Source organism: Amblyomma americanum, chromosome 8, assembly GCF_052857255.1.
Source record: "Amblyomma americanum isolate KBUSLIRL-KWMA chromosome 8, ASM5285725v1, whole genome shotgun sequence".
Classification (NCBI taxonomy): Eukaryota; Metazoa; Arthropoda; class Arachnida; order Ixodida; family Ixodidae; genus Amblyomma; species Amblyomma americanum.
The window spans coordinates 42,570,373-42,595,525 of record NC_135504.1 but is presented as its reverse complement, the minus strand read 5'-3'; the positions used below and the strand labels follow the sequence as shown (position 1 = coordinate 42,595,525).

The window sequence follows — 25,153 nt, the reverse complement described above, 5'->3', positions numbered from 1 at the left end:
GTCGGAACAAAGCGTTCAGGTTTTCATTTCTAAGCGTTTTAATTTCCGCCTTTAACATTTCCGAACAACGCTATTTCGTCCTTCTGTGCAGCCGTGTTTTATTGAGCGGATTGTCGGCTTGATTAGCTGCGCGCAGCTCCTTAGTGTGCCGCTGTTACACAAGCATTTATTTTTTTTTTTGCCGAACATCCATGACGCTTCACTAAAGATAGGGAAGTGGATTCTGTTAACCGAGGAAGGTCGATATTCATTTAGTCGGTAACTCATGTGAGGCGCCCAAATGGCAGACTCAGCAGAGGTTGAACGTAACGATACGAGCAAGGTGATTTTTTTAAAGACAGGATAAGGTGTACATTAATGATAACGGTAACGTCGTGTGGGAAAAAAAGTAGGGTAAAAAGCTGTTTACCTTCAGTGCGTTTGGTCACAGATTCATGGAAGGTGAATCCGTCGCCTCCGTTTGCGATGAACATGGTGGTGACAATGCTGTAGGTCTTGTTGTCGCTCACGTCCTCGTACACTGGCACGCTGCAGTTGGCGCAGAGAACTTTGAGCGACACGACCCGGCACCAGTTGGGCAGGCTGAAGTTGTAGACCACACGCGCTCCTGTAGGGGAGAAAGGGGGGGGGGGGGGGATAGAACGGGCTGTCTCAGAAAGCACGGTCAAACAACAGGGAAAGCATCGGGTAAAATTATCCACGAGGGTTCTACGCATTTTATTCGACAATGACGGAAACAAATGATTGTTCGTCAGGAAAAAAAATGGCGCAGTACCTGTCTCACCTCTCGGTGGACACCTCAAACGCGCAAGAAAAGAAGGTAGGAGTGAAAGAAGAAAGAGAAAAAGAGGTGCCGAAGTGGACGTCTCCGGAAAAATTTCGACCACCTGCGGATCTTTAACGTTCACTGACATCGCACAGCACACGGGTGCCTATTGTGTTTCACCTCCATCGAAACGCAACCTCCGTGGTCGCGAGTTCGAACCCCGATACTCCGGCGGAGCGAAGGGCGAAAAGAGTACGAATGCAGTGGAATGAGAACGAAATCTTTATACACCCCGTTCTCTTCTTTCTTAGATAACAAAGCACGACATTCGATCACATAGGAGTGATAAGATCTGTCACCACCGAGACAGTCATGCAAAAGACTGTTCGCGCTTTATATATGCCCGTTAGTCATCTGTGCCTAAGGAAGCTTGTTTATGAACCGTGCCTCGTATTTAGTCAGTGCCTTCTTGTCAGGGAAAATCTTCCTCCTCTAAATTGGCTTAGTGGATGATAAGAACTGCGGGGCCATGGTGCGTGCAACTACTTTGAATTTTTACTTTGGAAAGGTACTTGCATATATGGTTTTAGGACGCTGTAGTGAGAGTAACTTGATTAGCATCTTGTTTTTTGGTGGAAAATTCAGCGCGGCGTGTGAGAAGCTCTTTTCCACGGTAAAGGCTGGTCGTTCTGGTAACGCTAGGGGCGGTGAGGAGGCAGAGCAAAGGAAAAAGAAGAAAACCGTGGCAATTCCGCATGTCCATCGCATGTCGCACAACCCGAGGAACGTTGGAGTGGACGTCGTGTGCACAAGCACCGTTCAAAGTGCAACGCCTTAGTACCATATCAAAAAGTCAAGTAGAACGGCCCGTTCGTGTAACGTCAGCCGGTTCGTGTGCACAGTGCTTCACCGCTCTCAGTTTTTGAGTTATGTTTTGCGGCGTCATGTATGAGGTACTGCTTGCATGCAAAAAAGTGTATGTTGGCCAAACGGGGCGCTGCCTGAACGCTGGGCTCATGGAACATGATAACCTTTCTTCAGATACCATTCGTTCAAGCATCGCTCAACACTGTGCGGAGGGCATCAAGAAGAATACAAAAACGTGCAAAGCTTTTTTCGAAGATACCACTGTTTTATACCGGCATAGTGATCAGTGCACTCGAGAGATTATGGAGGTGTGTTTTATCGGGAAGAAAAAAGATGTCTGTATTAGCACTCCTTCCGTCACGTTGTATGAAAAAGAGATTGTATTTTTAGACGGCTCATGATGTATCACCTGTTGATCTGTGGCGCAAAGGTACTTCGGTTAGTTCTTTTAGTGCACGTTGAAGTTGGTAGTGCTCTCTACGCTATCTATGCACTGTGTGCCTTTCGCACCTACGGCGTTTATCTGTGTGTATATATTTCGTTCCTTCACAATAAAATTTAATTTCGAGACAGTGCTTGTTTTCTTCCCTTCCATTGTCTTGTCCCTCCGCGCTGAATTTTCCACCAAAATGAACTACATCCCGCTCGCCCAACTCACCATTCTTCTGCCTCTTGTTTTCCTGGCATTCAAAGAAATATCAGCACACCACACTTTTGGCCCAGGGCCATTTATTGCATCCCGCGTGCACAGTTTCGCCGCCTCCGCTATCGAAACTGAACGCGCAACTTCGCGTTCATTTTAAGGGCGCGTTAGTTGCTGAGCCACCACGGCACCGTGGCTGCGCAAAAGAAGATATGCCTGTGCAAGGTGCCTGTTCACTATTCGACATATTTTCCACGTGAGCTCTGCTTCGTCAGCGGTGCGGGCGAGGTTTTCTTCTACCGAACTCCACCTATGACCTCTACTCCACTTAACTGTGTACAAACGGACGAAGTGCTAGGGCAACTCGCTGCTTGCAGAGTACCCATGCGCAGAAGGAAGGAACCTAGGAACCTAGGGCAGGTCATGAGCTACTATGACAACCCGTAACTTTTTTTATCCATTTAGAACATTTCGCTAATTAAGGCCCCATTACTGCGCGTGCTTGCCCTGATCGCTGCTCGAGGCGACCCAGTGTTCCGAAAAGTGAAGGCAGCGCTCAATGTGGCACTGATAATGAAGCTGAATATTTGACGAGTTCTCCCTCGAAACAAATTAAACTGAAGCGATCTGTGGCATACCACGTATAGTCTCGATGAAAGTTCTGAACTTTTCCCATTTTTTTCCCTAAGCTATCTGCGTCGCTGGAAGCAACAAGTGAGGCTATGGCACTTGCAGGTTTTCTTAAATTCCTACTCAAAAAGAGGTCTTCTAAATTTGCTTTCACCGCGAAACTGTAACAAAAACAAACTGAGGTGCCTGCGAACCCCTCCCGAAACAGTGTAAACGATTCGGTTAACGCGATTCCACGAGCGCAGATCCTCTATGAACGAGTTGACGGCGCTGCGCTCAGAGATTTAATGTAAACTGCCAGTAGGAACAGACGGGCCAAGACCTTCTCCCAAACACTGGCTGCAGTGGCTGGCTTGTGCGGCTAAGGTCGGCCAGTTCGCGCGGGCCCCCTTTACGGAAGAGCGTCGCCAGGACTTCAATTTAACCTAATAACCTCTTCTTTCTCTTTTTTGCGCGTTTTTTTGCCTTCGCTATTCCCACTTTTTTTTAATAAAATGGCGTACGTACCCGATACTTGCAGAAATTTTCCATTGAGGTCCGGCCACCACGTAAAATTGACCACGCTGTACTCGAACATTCGTTGCAAATGGTAGCCGCTTATATTCATGATCGCAAGGTCGCTGTCGTAAGGCATGGCCCCCAAGAGGTCGCCAAGTGTGACGTTCGCTATGCGAAGGAAAAGCATCTGCAAGTTATTCATGCTGGCTTTACGAATCGCAGGCGTAGAAAAATTAATGGCACAAAAATTGACGTCTGTGAACATCCCGACCCCGATCACTGTTTTTGCACTATAGGCCTCGCGTAAACTGCTGAGAGGACTTAAACACAATCAAATCAAAGTGGTCAGCTATGTAATGTAACCACGGGCAACACTGACTGTAGTGGGCTGATTTGTAGTCTACTGCATATATTCTCACATTAAATATCGTGGTGACTTGTGGTGACAATGTGGCCCTCGCTATCATCTCGATCCAAGATCTGTCTATATCTATCTAGCTATCTATCCTCCGGATGGTGTCCACAGTGGGTGCGAAATGGGTCAGTTCGTGGTGGGCTTGACGGTGATGCAGTGGTCATTGCAGGTCGGTGGTTAGTGGCGGAAGTATTTCCTTTTCTTTAATTAAAATTGTTACCACGACAACGATCTAAGCTTTATTACTAACCTCTGCTGCAGCTGCATTCGCATTGACTTCGTTTTCTCTGAACTCGAGGATATCTGCGATACACACTGTGCTTACCTTGAAACGTGCATTTATTCTCCTAAATTGTAACAAAGTATGCCCTCGTTTCTTCTAATCTGGACTCCCACACGAATCATAATTTTGGGCGCATATCTTTTTATAGCTGCGCATTCTAAGGCATCCTGGTCACGTTCTATCAACTAAGGCATCCTGGTCACGTTATATCAATAGGGCGCCGACTTTCTAATTATTATAGAACGCTTGCTTAGTGATGACTCTTTTCTCCTGTGGGCTCACAGCCTGCTTTGTTTTCATCGAACTGACCCAGTTCGCACCCTCTGTCGACACCATTCAGAGGGTAGATAGCTAGATAGATATAGACGGATCTTACTAGCGTCCCTTTTGGATCGGGATGATAGCGAGGGCCACCTTGTCTAGTAAATTAAAGTGGCTGTTATATTTCTTCCATGCTTTGTTTGAAACGTATGGTCCTAATCTGGTTCTTTGTCATTCCAAGATATTTTATTCCTATCTTCTAAGCTTTATTATTTCTAGATTAGTAATATTTTGTATAAATGTTGTATTTCTTGCTTTCACTTCAGTTTTACCGTATTTTCCAGTGCACAAGTCCCGTTTTTTCTGTGTTTTCCGTCAGTACGTATTGCGCAATCCTGTGGCTAATATGAGGCCACAAGCGCCACCACACGCCATCTTTGGCCGTCGCCAGTAACAATGTCTTAAAAAATTATCTACGTTAAAAGCGATAAAAAATGGAGTTATTGCAGAGCTATAGAACAGCGCCACCCGATACTGTGATCCGCTTCCGCGGGGACACAGCTGCGGCTGCGCAGTGGCAGATGTAGGCTTCTCGGGATCACCTGTGCAGGCGCGGTTAGCTCTCCGTGGAAGCGAATCACTGTAGCGGATCGCGGATCTATGCTAAAACTGCACTTTTTAAAATTCCATTGTACGGGTACAATCAGATAGCTCGCAACAACGGGACTGAACGTGGCACGAAGCGCGCGCCGCTGCCGCATTCAGTCTCTTGCTTTTGAATATGCACGTGACCTAGGTCACGTGACCAAAATGTAACGGACGGACACGAGTGTGAGCAATTAAAGGCTATCGCCTTAAAAGAGACAGGAAGAAGGCAAGAAGGCATTGCCGCACGTGTGCTTTCGTCGCGCTGTCCCATCAAGAGATCCTCAGCGCATTTTTACAGCGCTTACTGAAGGAACAGAAGTGTCGTGTTTAGGTGGCCCTTATGCATCCTTGCGTAAAGATGCAAGATGCTCCTTATCCTTGTGCGACTTATGTGTGACTCTTGGGGAAAAACTGCCGTTTGCAAGGGGCTGCGATATGAGGCATATGGACCGGAAAATACCATACTCGAGCCTTCTCTTCTGCTGATATGTCAATTTTACTTTCACCATCTCTAAATACCAGAGCTTCTGGAAGGCTGGCCGTGGGCACTTTGATGTCTGAATGTACGCCTTTACATATTGCAAAGCAATTAGCGCAAAAACAGAGACAACGGACATGGAAGGAGGCAGATATGACAGTTAACTAGCGCTTCTTTTTTTTTAACTAGCCAACATCAACCATCTACCCGACAGCACGCCCTTCTGAACAGGTTTACAGTCTACCAGAAAATGTCTATTCTTTTCTAAACTACTCCCCCCGGCTACACGAATATCGCCTACCTGTTGTGAAGAAGGAAGCACAAAAAGCGGACGAGGGACGGAGTAGGGGACGCAAAAACACGTTCACGAGCGCTAACTACCAAATGTTTATTCATGCTGTAGTACAGGTGATATATAAGAACGGAATGTCGAGCATGCGCATAGAGAATGCACAAAGGTCGCACATCAGTCAAGCGCACAAGTTAACCAAAAAAACGAATCTAAAAAAGCACATTCAGATGAATATACGTGTACAGACGTCTCACTGATGCAATGATCGGACAGCTTTCTGATATAATAGGACTCTAGAAAGAGCCTACCCTTATCATTACCGCTCTTGCCAAGAGTCGTGAAAAAACTCAGAATAACGATGGGGCGGATTTAGCCTTTTCCATTGATATACAGGACTTGTTTTATTATGTTCCACATGCTGAGCTTAAGCTTCGGTCAGAGAAAGCATTGAAGGCTCGGGGGCTGTGGCCTTCCAGAACTCAGCTGAAATCTCGGTAGATAATTTTTTAAGATTACTAGAATACTACTTGCAGGTAACTTTTATCTCTCATAACAACCAGTTTTTTCTGCAGCGTAAAGGCATCTGTATTGGCTCATGTGTAGCTCCCATTTTATGTGACATATTTTTATCTTCAATTGACCGTCTTCTTGCACAGACTTTTCAAGGGGGGCCAGTTTTTAAAGTTTTAGATATGTTGATGCCTTCTTAACTATTTTAAGGTCCGGGAGTTTTACATCCCTTGATCATATTGTTTCACTTGTTTTAACTACTTTTAATCAACTCGGGAAAGGTTTAGTTTTTACCCATGAACTACCTTAAAGTCAGGCGTTGCGTTTTTTAGACCTCAAGCTTATGTTCAGCAGAGACCATATTTGCTGGATGTGCTCCCCTCGAGTCAACAAAGAGCTGCTCAGCTATGACTCGGCTCATTCCGAGGTGGTAAGACGAGCTATTGCGTCGCTTTGCCTCGAATCTGCGATTCAAAAATCTTGCCCACATAAAATGCAACAAACTTTGAATGATCAGGTTTCACGACATTTAACAGCAGCCTTCCCTGGCCCGGTTGCTTCAGCTGTCGCTGAAACTCTCCTGCAGAACCATAAAGGCGCCCAGAGAAGATCTCAACCCCCTTCTTCAAAGCCGGTGGTGGTCCCTTATGTACACCAACTCTCCCACAACCTGAAAAAAGTGGCTGGCAGGCACCATGTGCCCGTGGTGTTCTCAGCACCAAACAAGCTGTCTAAGCTACGCCCTCGCATCACTGGTTGTGCCGGCGGGGGCTGCAACAAAAAACGTGGGATCGCCTGCGCTGAATGTGCAACAGCTATGGTGTACAGCATACCCCTCTAATGTTGGGCTTCATACGTTGGCCAAACTGGCCTCTGTATTAATGACCGGCTACGAGAGCATGCCAGAAACATTGAAAATAATGATACTAGTGCTGATTTCGTGCGGCATCTTGCTTCGTGCACGTGTAGGGCAAGATTGGAGAAGACCACGACTCTTGGCAAGAGCGGTAATGATAAAGGTTGGCTCGTTCTAGAATGTCATTATATCAAAAAGCTGTCCGAACGTTGTGTCAGTGACACGTCTGTACACGTGTATTCATCTGAATGTGCTTTTTTAGATTCATTTCTTGGTTAACTTGTGCGCTTGTCTGATGTGCGGCCTTTGTGCATTCTGTATGCGCATGCTCGATATTCTATTCTTAAATATCACCTGTAGTACAGATGGTAGTTAAACAGTTGGTAGTTACCGCTCGTGAACGTGTTTTTGTGTCCCCTACTCCGTCCCTCGTCTGTTTTTTGCGCTTCCTTCTAAACAACATGCATCACCAACTAGCCGGGCAGCTTGCTCTCCCGAATCGCCTACCTGTTATGCTTACTTTGTATGCTTAGTCGTTGTGAGGCAATCTGGTGTTATTTTCCTAATTTAAAATTCTGTAAAGTGTATTTTTATTTCAAATAACGAGATTTGTTTTAAATGCTATATTCATTTTAAAAGTTTAAATAAATTTGCAATTAAACTCAATTTTTAAATAAAAGTAAGTTAATATTGCACTAAACTTCAGAAAGTTTCAGCTGTATTTAAATGTTGAAACGAATTTAAAATTGAGACGGCAAATAACCAAAGTGGCACACACTCTCATGAATTCGGCTTCAACGGGTTAGGGAGGCTCCCAATAACAACTTTCGCCGTAAAAGGCACACCGCACTATCACCATTCAGCCGGCTCGGAATGCCTGCGTGCGCCCATGCCGAGGCACATCGACCGCTGCGCCCTGCATTAAGTAGCCCGTCCTTCCTACTCAGAACCGCCCTGGTACACCTTGCCTCCACCAATCGTGTTTTTCTACGGCGCCGGCAGAATACACGGCAGGTATTATGCAGCACTTGAACGTTCAATTCTAAGGGAGGAACCGTTACATGCGCGCACATTTTGTTGCCAAGCGGTCTACGGTGTCTTATGCACCGGTCAATGCACAGCGGAGGTGTCCATGTCGCCTGCAACAGCGAGTCATGCAAAACGACGTCGCCGAAGCGCACTCACGTTTTTGTCTGATGGAGTCCCTCGCGATGCCCCCGTTGATGATAGCGGCATTCACAATGGACCATGCGTCCTTTACTGGGCTATTTCTGTCCGTATAGTAATCGAGGAATGAGTCGGCCATGAGGTTGGCTGAATTGCACTCCTTGTACCGGCACAGTTTTTCGTTAGCCTCCAAAAGGACTTTCGACGAGCCCACGACTCTATTCACTGCAGCCTGCACGATTTCCTTGTACGGCTCCAGGGCTTGCAGCATTACTTGGTCTGTCAAATATTCCCGAGAAAAATGAACATTTCTGAGTAATTCGGCTTTCTGCGAGCATGTTTTTGGTAAACCGGGTAGTTCAAATGGGCTGTCGTTCTTGATAACACGCTGTGCAATACAAAAACGAAGGCAAATGAATTGATCTCGTTCTTGCCGCAGGGCATCTCGTAACAGGGTTACGACGAATAGCACTGGACAGCTTGAGTTAGTTTACATGTTACACACGAAAACATTACAAGAACTATTGAATGTCGGCTGCTTAAGGCGGCCCACACTTAAGTTGTGCAATACAAGGTGTAAAGTTTGCCTAAACTAAATTCAAATCGCATTGCAGCTTCTGATGACGTATGCGTAAAAACAAAGCAAATTGGAAGTTTGGGCATGTTGGTAAGACATGATTTGGAGGGAGGCTTAGCTCGGGAGAAACAAGGACATGAGGCGGACACAGGATAGGACGCAGGATTCCTCGAGCACGTCATTTTGTTTTCAATTATTTCAGATGCAGGTTAGGTCTCGTCCTGTCGCTCTCATATCCTTGTTTCTTTCGCGCTAGACCCCTCCAAATCATGCGTAGAAACAAGCTACAGATCCTTTAAATGCCAGAAATGGGTACTGAAAGACATGTATCCGCAGCAACAGTAATTATTGCTGCTACGCCGCTATTCAAATGCAATCTAACATAACTTTAAACAGTATTTGTAGCAAAACTATTGCAAAGGTACTATTTTATGAAAAACTTTAGCAGTTCTCTCAACAACTGATTGCTCAAATAGCAAGAACCAAAGTGCTTGCAATAAGTGAAATTTTCATAAGTGCATACGATTGATAGAGCAGCACGACAGCCCCAAACAGGCACCGCAAGTGCAAATATGGCAAAAATCATTACCTTCCGGCCAAGACTGGTTGAGCAAGATGGGATTTCCGGACCATCCAACTATAACTCCTTTTCGTGTGATCTCGAGTTCAAGATACCCGAGGTATTTCCCGAAGCGGAAATCTTGAACTATCAGGCAGGAAGTGTTTCCATTCGTCCTGTTGTAAATGTAAGGGTACGGCCCTTCGGGTGAGTCTCCCACAGGTGGCTTCCCTGCAAGATTGACAGAGAAACGCGGATGCAGTTAGCTTTGCACGATGAACACTGGTAACATGATGATGACGGTGGTAGCACTAGCTCATGAACGCAGGTTTTCAATGAAGTTGAATTAAAAGCCTCATCGCCAAAACAAGATGGGTCAGCGTCCGGCGTCGTCGTCATAAAATTCTCTGATTGGTCGACGGGGTGTCTGAATTCATGAGACCACATAACGTAGCCAAGATGGCAGGTGGCTTGGCAGTCGGCAGTTTGGCAGGTGCGCTGGTCACATAACATGATCGAGCCCGGTGGCGGACTGGCCACAAATTGTGAGGTATGCTTGGTTGCGTGCAGGCGTGTCGAGACAGCTCCGCGTATCAGGTTGGAATGGAGCCATAATGAACGCCTTGTGCGTCTCTCCAAGTGGAAAATTCTCGCAAGCAGAGAGGGTTACGGCAAATGTGTGTCGTTGAAGATGGAGTATGGGCGGCTGCACAGACTCAACGCATGCGGCGAGCAGCAGTGACAGAGGAGGAGAAGCAGTTCATTTTAAACTCGTAACTTAATTAGGTGTCCGATATACTTTCCCTTGAAAGGCGGTATTTACTAATAAAGGTGGGAAGTTAATTTAATAACACTGGGACAATTGGGCCAGTGGAGAACGCAGTTTTAGCTCAGCCAGATTTAATTCTTATTTATTACATTACCAACAGCGCCACTTGTGCCATTACAGTGGGGGTGGTACGGTTGTACGAACACAAGAAAATGTGCATGAAAGACAACGTACAGTAACAATGTAAACATTTTCTTGTCAGCAATATCAACGAGAGATGACAATAAGGCTTTCAGTTCTTGAAGTGTGGGAAAAAGCGATGATTTGAACAAATTTGTTCTAGCCCTGAATTCACGCACATTGTTATTGTGATCAACAAGTTCAGATCTATAATGTGGGAGAATAATACGCTTTCCTATTCGAATAAGAAATACGTTGTAATAGATATTATGGAGAAATTTTAGCTTTAATTTCCTTCTCCTGTCTTCAAGAAGTGCCGATTCTCATTTCTTTTTCACGCTTGTCATATTGGCTTGTTTGCTATAATTTACAGAAACACCCATATTTTGGAAGTACCCATATACACAGTGCCAGAAATTCTAGGGGACCAGTGGCAATCTTCTTCTTGACAATAGCCCAGGGAGGCAAGGAGAAAATATGCTTGGGACCTACGGGGACGTCCGAAAAGGGGGGTCGTAGTGTGGCTTGAGGTACTCGCCATTAACCATGCGAAGCCCGCGGCATTCCCGGCGCTATTCATTCTTTAGAAGTCTCCAGGTTAATAAATTTACAATTTCTTCGAAATTGTTATCTTTTGTTGTTTTCTAGCCATGATGATTGTGGCAGTGACGTCTGTATAGTTCAGGGTTCGACGGAAACCTGTCTGGCGAGGAAAATTCTCCATGCCAAGAAACAAACACTCGTTTTTAGGTTTTTTTTTTCATTTTAGCTTCACGAGTATTAGTTTCTGTGAATGCAATGAAGCCTTTGTTTAGAGCTGTGGTATGCGCATTGCCTCGTGTGTTTTAAATGAACGTTTATTTATCCCGTGTTAACGGCAAAAATTCCTTCGCGGAGTGAGAACACTTTTGCTGTTAAGATCTTTAGAAGTGTTGAGCAGACGTTCTTGTGTTGTTGAAAAGGGAAGAAAGCCTGGGGGAAGATAGGAGTGTAGTGTGGAACCCTTCTTTCTCAATGCAAGCTCGTGCTATTGATCCCCGCATGAACCCGCTATTCAGCTGTGTGGGACGGGGACGTCGATCTGCAGCCGACTCTGCCTACACGTGACGCTCAACTAAGGAATGGAAAGAAGCTGCAGCCCCTTAGCGGCGCCCACCGGCTGTTTCAAGAGAACCGAGTGTTACGTAATCTCTAGAGCCTTACGGAAACAAAGCAGTCCAGATGATTTAAAAGGAGTTTGTCGTTGGCAGCTACTTTATATCATGCAGCTGATTGCTGGTTCCGATTTGTAATAACAGCCGAAAGTATTTACTGGTAGCACCCCAAGCGTATATGACTATTTGAACTAAGGGGCTAATTGCTCATTAGCACCCACCCAAACGCAGCCATCCGACCACAAATCAAAGCTATGCAGCTTTAACAGACAGCTCGTAGTTGAAGAAAACTTAGAATTTTGCTTGAGATAAAAGGTATCGTTGATGGCTGCATAGCTAATGCAAAATTGCGCCCCTACTTCAGATTCATAGTGATCGACGTCTACCCCGTAGTGGAGGCCCCCGAAGTAAATTGTACCACCCTTGTGGATGCAATGTGCGCTGATTTAGCACAGCACACCAGCCTGTCTACATTGCACCTCTACAGAAATGGGGTCGCCACAGATGGCAGTCGATCTCACGACCATGGGCTCACCAGGCGAGTGTCATAGCCACATGGATCACAGTTGCCAATGGCTGTTAAATGAGAATTAAAATGGTCACCTGTGTAAAGGAATGTGTTGGTGTGCCCACCAACAATGAGGTCCAATTCTGGACACTCCTCCGCAAGCTGTTGGTCAACGTCGAAGCCAACATGGCTCACGAGAATAAAAACACTAATGTTTTTCTTCTTGAGTACTTCGATCTCGGCGTTGATGCTGTACGCCTCGGGCAATATCTGGACTTTCCCTGAAAAAAAAAAAATATGTTTCGTAAGAGTATAGTGTTCTTTGGAAATCAGCGCGTACCGGAAACATGCAAATAACTTTACTTAGCCTCAGGTACATTGAACCGAGTAGGATCCTTCATAAAGGACCAAGCTTATTAATGAAGTATTTATTTATTTTTATTTCTTTAACAAAATACTGACATCCGAGGGACAAATAGAGTGTGGATGATAACAAGAACATCCTAGGAAAAAACAAATATGTCAAATAAAGAAAAATTGGTCAAAAAGAACCACCCATGAGCGTTAAGGTCATGAAGGCGCTCAGGTGTTAAAGGATTGCTCGAAAACATCTTTTTCCAGGAATTAAAAGTGAAAGAAAGAAAAACAGAGAAATTGAAGGTGCAGGTAGGCAAGTTCAAAAAATACATTTTCGTGAGACAGCCCAGTATAAGAAAAATAATAAACGAAAACAACAGATTGGCGGGTAATAACGATTTGAAGAATTTACATAGCAGTACATTCCATGAACAAACAATGAGAAAGAAAGAAGAGAATATTGACTCAAATGAGCGGAAACACGCTCCCTTGAAAATAACGCCTTAACTGATTTACCCAGTGCAGAACACCAAAAAGAGTTTCGCAGAAAGTGGGGCAAAGAGCATAAATTTCATAACCATTAGAAAGACGGCAAAACATTTTACCAGATCGAAACGTACCAAAGCATGCGAAAATAAGTTTATGAAGTTTTAATTATGTCTGTGCTCCGCAAAGCCCTCTTGTAAGCTGCTGCTGTGCATTCTGGGGGTCTGTCTCCTCACGTGCTAAGAAACTGCATAGACAAAATTAAACGGCGATCGCGCCCGTCGTAACTACGGGTGCTCGGCGATAGCTGCTCCACACGTGGATATGCAGTTCCTATATTTGCTTTGAAATTGCGTTTCTGTATTAGGAGGGCTTGGACGACTGCTTTATGGTGTGAGAAAAAAAATTAGGCACGCATACTTAAGACTTTTAGGTGCGGGAATGCGAAGCCGCAGATGGTTCACTTTTCATTGCACGAGTACAATACACATTACTGTACGACGAACGGTTGCATCATGATTTTGATTGGAAAGTCTGGAAAGGCATACAATTCAAGGCGCATCTGTCGTCAGTTCGAATCCTTGTCGCAAGCTAGCGTTCAACTTTACTAGCACATGTTAGCTATATGCAACGAGAAACAATATCACACAACCCGGAACGCTGTAAGACAAACGACTGAATCAATATTTTGATACAAATGTCTGGAAATCTTGCGCCACATGGAGGTCTGCCAGTGGCGAGTATATATATATATATATATATATATATATAGAAGACGATTGACGTGCATAGGGCTGCCTGAAGTGGCGGTGCTTGGCTTGCTGTGGGCTTCATATGGCTGCTTGATGACGTCACCCTGTTTTTCTTGCCATTGCTGGGATTTTTCTGTACCATCTGGCAAGTACAAACACACATGCCGCCGGCTTTTCTCCTAATGGGACTAATTAATGTTTTAGCATTAAAGTATGTTGGCACGAACTTGAGCATCTTTTCACGCAGCGCTTTTACGGGCAGCGTCTCGAAAGCATCGGTCCTGTGCTGTGGCCGCCGCACGTTTTTGGCTCCGATCTCCCTGATACGTGCAACGTGTATGAGCACGACGCTCCGCCTCCGCTGCATTCGTGGTCCTCCCGCTTCGAGTCTGTCGTGACAAGTCGCCGCTAGCCGTGGTTACATGAATGCAACAGAGGTCGACTGCAGTCCAGTTTTTGAGGGAAAAAGCAGGTTTTGAGAAGGAAAATAGTGGCTTGCTCGAAGTTTTTTATCTTTAATTTCCCTCAAAAAATGGCCTGGAGTCGACTTCTGTTGCATTCATGTACCCAAGGCTGCAAGCAGCTTTATCGTAACTACTGAGGCTGCCACCGCGCAGGCATATTGGATAACCGGCCTTTCAGTGCCTTCAGGGTGCTTTCTTGGTAGGTGCTTGAAACGATTTTTCGGTGTCGTGCTGCGACTGCGCGCCCCACCTGACGACGATCAATGTAGTCGAGGTTTTGACGGCATACCGTCTGGTCAGGAATCATGGTGATGCAGATTGCTGGTCACTGGCCAAATTCAAAACAAGAAAAGACGTTTCGGGAGCATTACGGCTCCCTTGTTCACTATGAAGCAATCGGCGCACGGATCCGTTCTTTTGTAGCACCCAGTAGCGTTTTGAATGATTTAGCATAGATGGGATGTAGAGTTCCGTCATTCCTGTTTAATGTGTTAGACGATGTCTGTATGATAAGGGACTCGAGATTCTGCCATGCTGATGTGTTCTTTTCTGTTGTCAATATCTTTACTTGATCCCAGTTAAACTCGTGGCCGGACTCTTGCACATGCTCTGCGATGGCGTTAGATGCTGCTTTCTGGTTTCGGACGTCGTTCTGGTTCTCTCTCAGGCGTCTGCTGAAGTCGTTTGTTTCACCGATATATATATTGATGAGCAATCGGCGCAGTCAATCTCATACACAACACCTGGAAATCTTTCCCGAGGGAGCTTCTCCTTCACATTCACCAGTTCTGTTCGCACCTTGCCAGCGGGGACGTGAGCGATGTTGACGCTATGCTTGCGGAAAATACGTGCAAGCGCTTCGCTAATTCCCGCTACGTATATGGGACAGCAGCTCGTTTTTCTTTTTCTTTTTCTGTGCTCTCGCGTTCTTCGGAGGCAGGCTTCAACTCCCGCTGCCGGCCGGGTACCCACCGGTTTCCTCAAAATGGGTACAAGCTGTGACCCGGCCTGGTGCTCGGCTTACTTGGGTTACATGGCTTTGAAAAGGAGCCTGCGCCTTCAAATCCCGTCGTTGTGAGCTTGGTTCAAAAAAAGGGCTACAAATTGGTTTCTACCGCACGAGGCGGATTTAACGTTGTTGACGGCGGAACTTATCGCTGATCCGTCAGAGCAACTGTGGTCAAGACCCTTTTCCCAAGCATTTCACCCCGAAGAGCCGAGCACCAGGCCGGGGGAACTCATGTACCTAGTAAAAACCAGTGGGTACCCGGCGGCACCGGGGATCGAACCCAGCACCTCCCGAATTCGAGGTCGATGCTCTACCACAAGGCCACGCTTCGGTTTTTTGATGGCGCAGCATGCTGAACTTCTTCGAGCACATTCTCATCTGCTGAACTCCTTTAGAGCGAGCTCATTTAAACTTAATCGAACACCAAGATCAACTCATTGCCTCATCTGAATCATGAACCCCCTTTGAAGGCTGTGTGTTCGAAACTGGTTTTGCCCCCCGTGGGGTGCGGCGGGGTTTGCGGAGCCTCTTCCAAGCACACACCCCTGAGGAAGCCGGGCGCTGAGCCGGGGTACGCTTGTGCCCATTTTTGCCGGTGGGTGGCCGGCGGTGGGTTTCGAGCCAACCACCTGACGACGATCAAGTTACATCAAGGCACGAGGCATGGGCTATGCGCACGGGGTAGTCACGTGATCGTGGACACACTATGTCGACAGCTGCCGCCGTTCTACGGATCGCCAAGGCTGCTTCGCTAAACAGCTAACGATGTGCAAACTTTTAGACACACATAGCGGGCACACTGAAATCTTTCCCTTTATTAGGTGCAGAGGCAGGTGGTTTGTTTTGAGCTAATTTAAAAATTGTCATGCTCTACAGCAGGTGCACTTTAAAACAGTAACGCACGAGCGTCGACAGGACGGCGGGTGGACACTAAGAGCATCCTTTGAAACGATGTGGTTGTCGGTGCCACTCGGTCTCGTGTTTTCTTCCTTTTTTAATGATTTCTTTCCTAAAACAGCCATCTTCAAATTAGCCTATTTTCAGATGCAAATTATAATTACAAGCAAGCTATTCCGATTCTTAATGTAAACTTTTCTTAGGTACCTGCCCTCAACATTACTACAGCCGTTACATCTATTGTAAATATGATTTATAATTCCTTACATAACAGAGAAACAGTTATTGGCATATTCTTAGACCTGAAGAAAGCATTTGATACGGTTTACGATAAATCTTTGCTGAGCAAGCTGGCTTCCTATGGATTTCGAGACGTATCATGAAAATTTTTTCGTAGCTATCTTTCATACCGACAGCAAAAAGTACATATAGAAGCAAGCACTTCTATTTTTTCTCCAGCCTCACATGGGGCAGCACAAGCATATGTGTTAGGACCAGTATTGTTTTCCTTGTGCATAAAAGATTACCCAAAGAGCATAGAAGATGGCGATGCCATTATATATGTTGATGACACGGCTGTTCTCATTGCAGACAAAGACAGTGATCGAACAGAAGAAACTGCTAGTAAACGACCATGTAATATATAGCTATATGGTTTAATGCGAATAAATTGGCGTTAGGCTGCAAAAAAAAATTCATAATCTTTTCACAAGCAGGCATCAAAAATTAATGTTCTACAACTTAAAGATTCGGTGACGAAGAAATGGTCCAAGTAGAATCGTGCCCATACCTTGGCATTACCCTGGACTCGTCATTGCATTTCAAAGAAGTTATTAATGTCTGCGAGAAACTAAGTTACGCATGTATTGTACCCGTATCAAGCTCGTCAGTACTTCCCTCTTAAAACATTAGAATGGATTACTGAACATTTTAATGCCATATGTTATACAATGTCGAATCATAAGGCTATACTCATCCTGCCTATCTGGAACCACTGATCATTTTGCAGAAACGTGCTCTGCGCAGTTTAAACAATTGAAACTACAACTATAGAGAACATACAGCACCACTTTTTCACGAACTTTAGATTATGCCATCAACAGTCGCATGGAATTACAAAACAGCATGTGCTGTGCACACTGTTTTCAAATACGACCCTATTCCTTCCGCCATCTTTATACCCCGCAAAAGGCACACACGAAGCGAAGTTAAATATAATTTTACCATTCTGAGTGTTCCCAACTTATACAGCCGGCAATAATTAGCATAAACTGACACAAAAATATAGAACTTTTCCAGCAGCAGTAAAAAGAAGGCAGTTTTTCTCGCTCACGGAAGTACATCATTAAGGAATCAACTTTCTCTTTGTTGCCGAAATATATTGCTGCGCGGGAAATATGCTTTGTTGCACAATGAATCTGGTTTAAACCTCTGTTTATGTATTTTTTTCAATGCTTGTAAACATTGCCATGTGTCGGCATTTCGTTTCTTTCGTTGTGTGCATACCACGTGATGTATACTTCAGTTCAGGGCTATTTTTATGCAACCTATCCTTACGCTTGTAAAGAAAGGTGTACACATTTTAATATTATTTGTTACTGGCCCCAGGGTACAGCATCTTGTGCACTTATTGCATGGGCCCAAGCTAGCAACTTGCTAAGGGCCTAGACGCTTCTGTCACCTGCTTTTGTATGTGTTCCAAAGTAAATAAAATTCAGTTTGAATTGGATTGAATTTTAGCTACCAGTCCCCCATCCAGTCACGGCTCTATAGTTCCTATACTTCCAGTTCACCACGTATTATAGACGCTAGCCCCAATTCCTCCTGCAGTCACATTCCTAGCTGCTAGAGTACGCAATTACGCGTATTAATTTCCATGACAACGGGCGACTGAAACGGAGGAGGCGAGGGATGTTGGTATTATGACAGACTGGCCCAAAGCGGGGCCCGATACGGAGGTGGAGGGATGTATTGTTGTCCGTCTGGAGTGCGCGCGGCCACGCGCTGCTATACGTCCATGAGTAGCGTGGAGGTGGGTGCAATGAGTACAGGAGGTGGTGTATGCATGCTCCCGGGTGGATGCCGGAGAGCTATAGGGGTAGGGAACAGTGCGGGTCTGAAGGCAGCGCCTTAATATTTGGGGATAATTGTCAAGAGATTGATGGAGTAGGGGGTAAAGCTGGCGTTCGGCGCGATATGCCTGGCTCTGCTCGCTGAAGAAGTGCATGCGCTCCCGGGAAGAGCCCGACTCCGACTCCGTCGCCGCCTAGTTGATAAGACCTCGGGTGTGGTCATTGGTCGAATCGTTGCCGGGGTTCCCAGAGTGCAGGCACCCAGATCAGCTCCACACGGCGGGGCGGCTGTATGCGGGGTGAGTTGAGGATGCGGAATGCGGTCTCATGGACTCGCTCTCGTGCAAATTTAACAGTGCAGCTTTTGAGTCGGTAAAGACGGGTAAGAGCGATTGCGCGATTGGTTTTCGCTTGACTTGACTTTTCGCAATCTTTTCTGGGCAGTTGTGGCATGTTTGCATAGCTCGCGAAGTTGATGATGGTAGTAATTTTTATGGCGCAAAGGCATCTGCGGCCAAAGAGCACCATGTCACAAGGTATTTTCGTTTGCTAAAGGTGGAGTCAAAGACTCATTTCTCAAGCATTTCGCCCTGAATAAGCCGAGAACCAGGCAAGGGGTAGCTTGTACCCATCGTATCACCGGTGGGTACCCGGCGGTACTGGGGATCGAGGCCCGCACTTCCCGCATGCGAGGCGGATGTTCAGGACACTAGGCCACCGCTGCGGTGCTCTCGCACTGACAGTTAACGATGTTAACCGCAGCGCTGGGTCGAAGATCAAAGAACATATTCTGCACGATTTTTTTGACATCCTTCTCGCCCGTATCAAAGTTGTTTTCAGTCGAAAAGAGATGTTCCTGCACAAAAGTTACTGTTTACTATGTTATGATATTCCGTACCAATCAAATCTAAATGCACGATGCATGAGGTCAAATCTAAATGAGTGTCTATCAATGCGAGACGTTAAATCGAGCTCATACGATCGTTAAGGGTAACGGACTGGACATTGAGTGAAGGTAAGCGTAGCAACGGGCGAAAGAAAGTTAGTTGAGCCGATGAGATAAAATTTGCGGGGGTAAGGTGGCCGCAGCTGGCACAGGAGAGTCCTAATTGGAGAGGTATGGGAAATGTCTTTGTCGTATACAGTGGGCGTATAGTCAGGCTGGTGATGATGACAACGGGCATATTGAGAACACTCAATACGTGAGCGATCATTTCGGGCTTACTGAGTGCACGCACGCAATTAAATACATGCACGATCTACCTGAAAGTCGTAGTTAGATGGAATGATTGTTTAGTATTTGTGGGAACACATGCAAACAAACCATTATCACGCAACAGCCCTAACTGTCCATGTTAACATCTGCGACACCAAGAGCTAACATACAGTTCCATTATCTGTTCCCAAGCAAGATGACTGGTAGGTGGACAGCTGTGAAAAGGTCTGAAGGTTTTAATCCAGGAATGCATTTAACGGCCATATTTTCGACGCTGTTTGTCAGCAAGTTTTGTACGTCCGGTTCTCGTCCGTCCAAAGCTGGACGTCCATAGGACCTGCATAAGGGCACAAGGTGCTTCTTAAATGAGGTTCATGGTCATTGTTTCCTGTGTTTCTTGTGTTTGTTCACGATATCGTAGATTTGTGCCAGGCCAACTACGCCTGGTTTAAAGTATCACCTACAGAAACGACGCTTCGAATTCAGACACGCACGGCATCCCAAAAAGAATTGTTCCTAGGGGAAAAAACTACTGGGTCCCCTCGGGGTTTCCAGTTGGACTCTGTTCGACGGCACAGTTGGTTACAATTGTGTATTTGGAACTAACTGGATTGTCCAATTGTTGCCAATTGTTTATTTACAACCAATTGAAAGCGCCACTAGAGACCTTTCAATTGGAACCAATTTCTTTCAAGTGGACATTCCAATCTTTCCGATTGGAACCATTTGATTCCAAATACACAACTGGAAACATTTCGACATTTCCAGTTGGAAAACCTAATCGAGTGAAATGGCATTTTTTAGCGTGAGTGTAACACCAGGCAGCTGCAGTACAAAGGATCTTTCAGTGCGTACCTGCGCACAGGTGGTGAGCGGAACGCGGCCCAGTGATTCTGGGCTCTCTACTCAAGAATCGCCATGAGAGCACCAGGTGACGCCACGTGTTGGCAAGGTGGGTGCACGCCTGCTGGGTCGGGACGATAAGCCGGTGCGCACTGGCGGCGAGAAGATACGAAAGTCTCACCCGGCGTTCTAGATAGAACGGCCATTTTAACTTGCTTCTGAAAATTTCCCGCGTTGTGTTCCCATGACTTAAAGCAAAGGTGCTGGCATCGGCAGAACCTTCCACACTGTTCCCAATCGCCGAGAACGCAAAAGCCTTCGGAAGTGACAGGCGAGACCTTCACCGCGGAAGAAAGCGACAGCACGATCGTCTAGAGAAGCATCAGGAATGACCTTTGACCAGAGAAGATGACCGGGAGCAAGACCGCCTTCGGCAGCGGAATCACGGGTCAGCATGCATGAATTGCTACTGTGTGGGAGTTTACACATAGCATGGATTACACCACTACTTTTTTCAGTAAGGTGTTACAAAGAAAGCTTTAAAAAAAGGTATATAAACAGCATATTCATAGTTACAACATTATCTAAGGCTTTCATATGAACGGCGGCGCCCGAGAAAACGTACTGAGGTAGTGGTGCTCTGTCGTATCCGTACGGGTCTCGCTGCACTGTTCGCCATTTCGAAGGTCACGAGCACAAAACACTGTCATAATCACATGAAGAAACACGTCGCCGAAGTGACAGGTGCCGCAAAGCCTGCGAGAGCGCCCGAGGCAACGCTTCCAACACAGCTCACGAAACAAGCAAAAGCCAAATGCGACATCGGCCCACTAGCACTAGTTGTGCTTAGTTTAACTCGGGCCTCTAATCTCCGCCTTAAGGGTATGACGTGATAGCGTTAATGGGCGAATCCCGTTATATGCGGAATTGGTCATTCACTACATTCATAGGTCTCTGGGAGCCCTCCCTTACAAAAGTTTCTTTAGATAGTCTACAGGCTATCCATAAACTTCTGTCTATAAAGTCTTTAGACTCTCTATAGACAAAGCCTAGAGAAATAGACAATCTATAGATATTTGGCCATACACCTTTAGTACACTTTTTTCTATACACTGTCTATAGACTACGAATAGACAAAAATAAATATCTACAGGAAGGCAATAGAGTCTATAAAAAGTCTATAGACTGCCTATAGACCATCTCTGTAAGGAAAGTTTATACAGCTCCTGGCGCAGTGGTGCAGCGGTTAAGCGATGTGCTCTTCCGGAGCAACCTCTCAAGAATAATCATTATTTAAATTTCCACCTGCCACTGTGGGCAGTTTGCTCACAATCCGGTGGGCAGATTGTGATGACATCCCAACGTCACGTGGCCAAGGTGGCGCCGACTTGGCACCATCTTCAGGGGAGTGGGAGCAAGAGACACGCATTTTAACGTTATAACTTGATTTAGAGCGAAACCTCTACTCATCGGCGAACAACTTTCGATTTCGATGCGGATGAGACAACTTTCAATGCCTCACAATGACAAACCGAACACGATCATGTTTCCAACATGATCGTTAATCAACAAGCCCAACTCTCTACTCTTCCGAGTCAAACCGAACTTAGCTGCATGGCGGTATAGCCCAAGCTGTGGTAGTATGATCACGTGATCATATGACTATGACCATTGGATACCTCACCTTCGCCGTTGATCTTGAACGTGACCCTGATTTTGACCTCGACATTTGATTTGAGACACTAGGCATCACGTGTTTATGATGTCAGTGTCTCACGTGATGTTGGCTGCGTGTATAAAATCCGACATCCCGCGGCTGTGCTCTCACTCGCCAAGGACAAGGAGCGAGCAGGTCCGCTGGGGCTACGTTGCATCAGAGGCGTCAAGCTGACTCGGATAATCCTGCTGATATAGGTCGTCGGCAAAGAAACGTGCTCAGCCTCGCGATGAAGCCCTTGATCTGCAACAATAAAACATTCAAACCAAGCGAACCGTGTCTCACCATGCTTAAGAGAGCTTTCGCTCGTATACATAACTGGGCTCAAGACACTTTAAACCCAAGCCGTTTTTGGTCCACCAGCTGTCACTGTTGAGGTATAGGGGGTGGGCGCTGCGTACGTCCCATGGGTAGGGTGGGGACAATGGTATATGGCGTGTTGGCGGATGCGAAATTTGTGATGTCGCGAATGCTGTGTACATACAGTGACGGAAGGGAGCCTTGGACTGATTTACATTTGTGGGTGTGTTTTGTACGTGACAATCCCATAAGCTGTCACGGGAGTCAGTGCTGTGCCGAACTGTTCGCGTTTCAATCGAAACAAGAAAAGGCAGCCAACAGGCGGCGGTTCCAACGGCAACGAGCTACGCGGGTCAGAAATTAAAATTGTAAACAAAGGGAAAGCGCACATCCCTCCTTGCACTCTCAAGTGAAAGAGGCACGCGAATTTGCTGGGACGGAATTTACGGAAGTGGTGACTCGCGTCTTCCTGGCCCTGGTTCAGCCTCAGAAGAGTTCGCACATTAACGCTCTCGGTCTGTCGACTTCGGGCGCGCCGAGCTGTTGCGACGCTTGTCTTATGGATATCGTGCTTTGAGCTCTGTCTCCGGCCTCACCCTGCGGTCCTCCGCAGCTCCGCTCCTCACTTCCGGTGCACGCAGACGCATCGGAATTCTTCCCCTTCGCCCTCAAGACAGATCGTCACTTTCTTCGTCCTCGGTCTACCTTCGCGTCAAGCTTTCTCGAGCCTTCCTAGTCAAGACGCCTTGCCGGCACTTCTCCTGCGAGTCCAGCGCACCCCTGACTCTTCACTCCACAGTCGCCTGTGAACCGCTGCTTCCTGAACCTGGCACTGCGGGGACATTGAACTGTGATCAATAATTCCTTCCAGTGCACGTCCCCTTTGAACAAATCCTTTGAACAAATCAGAAGGTGCTTGGTAGGTATACCTACCGGTTTTCGAACCAGTACAAGGTTTCCTCCGGCATGGTTCTCGGCTTCTCTGGGGTAAAATGCTTGGGAAAGGGCCTTGGACCAAGCTGTTCCGTTGACGGGTGAGTAGCTTGTTCAGATGTAAAACAACGTAAATCCACCTGGTGCAGTAAGTTTCACCTGTGACCATTTTGGGTGGATCGCCGGCACTTAAGCCGTCGATCCGACGATTGCTAATTCTGGTAAATGTCCGGCGCTGCTGGGGCCACTTCATAGAGTTGCCAAGACCAATGTTCAGCTTGGAATATTGAAATGCTGGAAGCATCTTGGAATGACGCTGCAACTTTAGCTGTTTTACAAAGCAATAACCGACTTTTCTTGGAGTAGAAATGATTTGTAACAGCAGTTTACAGGACGCTATTTGTATTTTAATTGTTTTTGTCATTGCGAAACAGAACGTAATAGTCATTTTAGGTATTGTACATAACTTGACAGAGAAAAAATGTTTGCCTGGATGGTTGGATGAACGGTTGCCTGGATGGCTCAAGCACTGTTAAGCTGCTGCGGTGCAGCTTTTTCTCCTCTTCCTTGATTTCGCCAAATATGACTTCTTTGATTAAAAACAAAATAAGTTGACTGATTCCTGCTAACACCCCCAAGAGACCGATATTGTCCTCGCGTCTACTTTAAGTGCAACCAAACTCTCACCACCCCCTTGCACACACCGGCCTAGCGAGAACGCATGGGTTACAGTGTGCACCAAAACCATACCTCCTCTGCACAAGCGGGTCCTGTCTGCAGCAGTCTCTTTTTTTCAGAACAGGCGCACCTACATCATGCCGTGAAACAGGACAACATCTCCTTTGTTTACGCAAAGCCTCATGTTTCCCAGGAGCGCGCAAACATACAGCGGCATGTCATCGCTGCAGACTTTTCATGCTCATAGGCTCCGCAGAGGACGAGGACCTGTAGGAAGCCGCAGGAGAAGCCTCCAAAGCTTCTGCTATCCTTGTCCTTGGGATCAAATACAGGAATCACATCTTCCGACCAGGGTCCTTGCAATACAGGACAGGTGGAAGGTACAACCACAGAAGTTACCTCTGTCATCCCGTACTCCCACGCTGTCTGAAATGCAGCGCCACCGCCAAACGAAGCAACCGCCCGGCCAAAGACCCTGGTTGTCTTCACTGCCAGGGACGTCACCAGAAACTAGTAACCATTGCACAAAGCGACAACATGAAAGGAAACTCGCTGCTGCTCCCTGCGCCACAGCTGCGCCCCGAGAGCGAGAGCAGAATTTCACCACCTTCCTCCAAAAGGCTACGCATCGCGCAGGCAACACTACTTCTAATCCTTCCACTTCGCCTGCCACGAGAACCTCCTCGAGCAACACCTCCGCTGGCTATCCCCGAAACGATCGCCACTAAGTGACATAGGCCACCTCCAACAAAGAGGATGAGGTTCTTTTTCTTGAACTCCAACTAACAGGTGCCCCCCCCCCCCGCTCTCTATCTCGGCAATAGTAACGAAGGAACAGTATGACTCATTCTGAAAGCCATCTGTGAAACTTTACCTTCCGGCTTTCCCGTCTGCCAACTCGTCTCCTCGCAACTGCTGCAATCCGGCCTCTTTTCACCAACAAGGCGAACAAAAATTAGAAACCCACTCTCCCTCGCATACTGCAGTGCAAAGTTACCTGTTTTCAACGAATTACTCCGTCGGAACAAATAGGAAGTTACTTCCTTCCTTTCTAAGAACCCTACATTCCTTTGTACTATCCCTTCTCTATGGCTACATTCCGTACCTCTGTTGCACAGAGTGCACCCGCACTGGCTGCTACACAGTACCATGTTGCGACGACGCTCACCCCTAAGGCCCACCTCGTGCTGCACTTTTCGGTCTGAGGCAGAGAGTTTCTTACAGTTAACTAGAGGGAAAGCTTGTGGCGCTGCACCTCAGCCACCATGGACGCTCAAAGCATCATGGGCCGGTGAGCTACTTGGTGCGGGACAGTCAGATTTTTTCGGGAACACAGAGTGGCGTTACTTCCGTGCACGGCGCGCACCA

The 25,153-nt window shown here is 46.5% G+C and overlaps 1 protein-coding gene across 1 annotated transcript in view; it reads right to left on the bottom strand.

Moving 5' to 3' along the window:
- Positions 1-25,153, bottom strand: part of LOC144100250 (protein 5NUC-like) — an 85,190-nt gene that overhangs the window by 5,379 nt on the left and 54,658 nt on the right. Inside the window, exons 4-8 of the mRNA XM_077633259.1 lie at positions 12,157-12,342; positions 9,481-9,681; positions 8,333-8,593; positions 3,414-3,572; positions 410-607 (exon numbers count right to left, since the gene is read on the bottom strand). Coding sequence (XP_077489385.1) covers positions 410-607; positions 3,414-3,572; positions 8,333-8,593; positions 9,481-9,681; positions 12,157-12,342 — 1,005 coding nt within the window. The remainder of the gene's footprint in view (positions 1-409; positions 608-3,413; positions 3,573-8,332; positions 8,594-9,480; positions 9,682-12,156; positions 12,343-25,153) is intronic.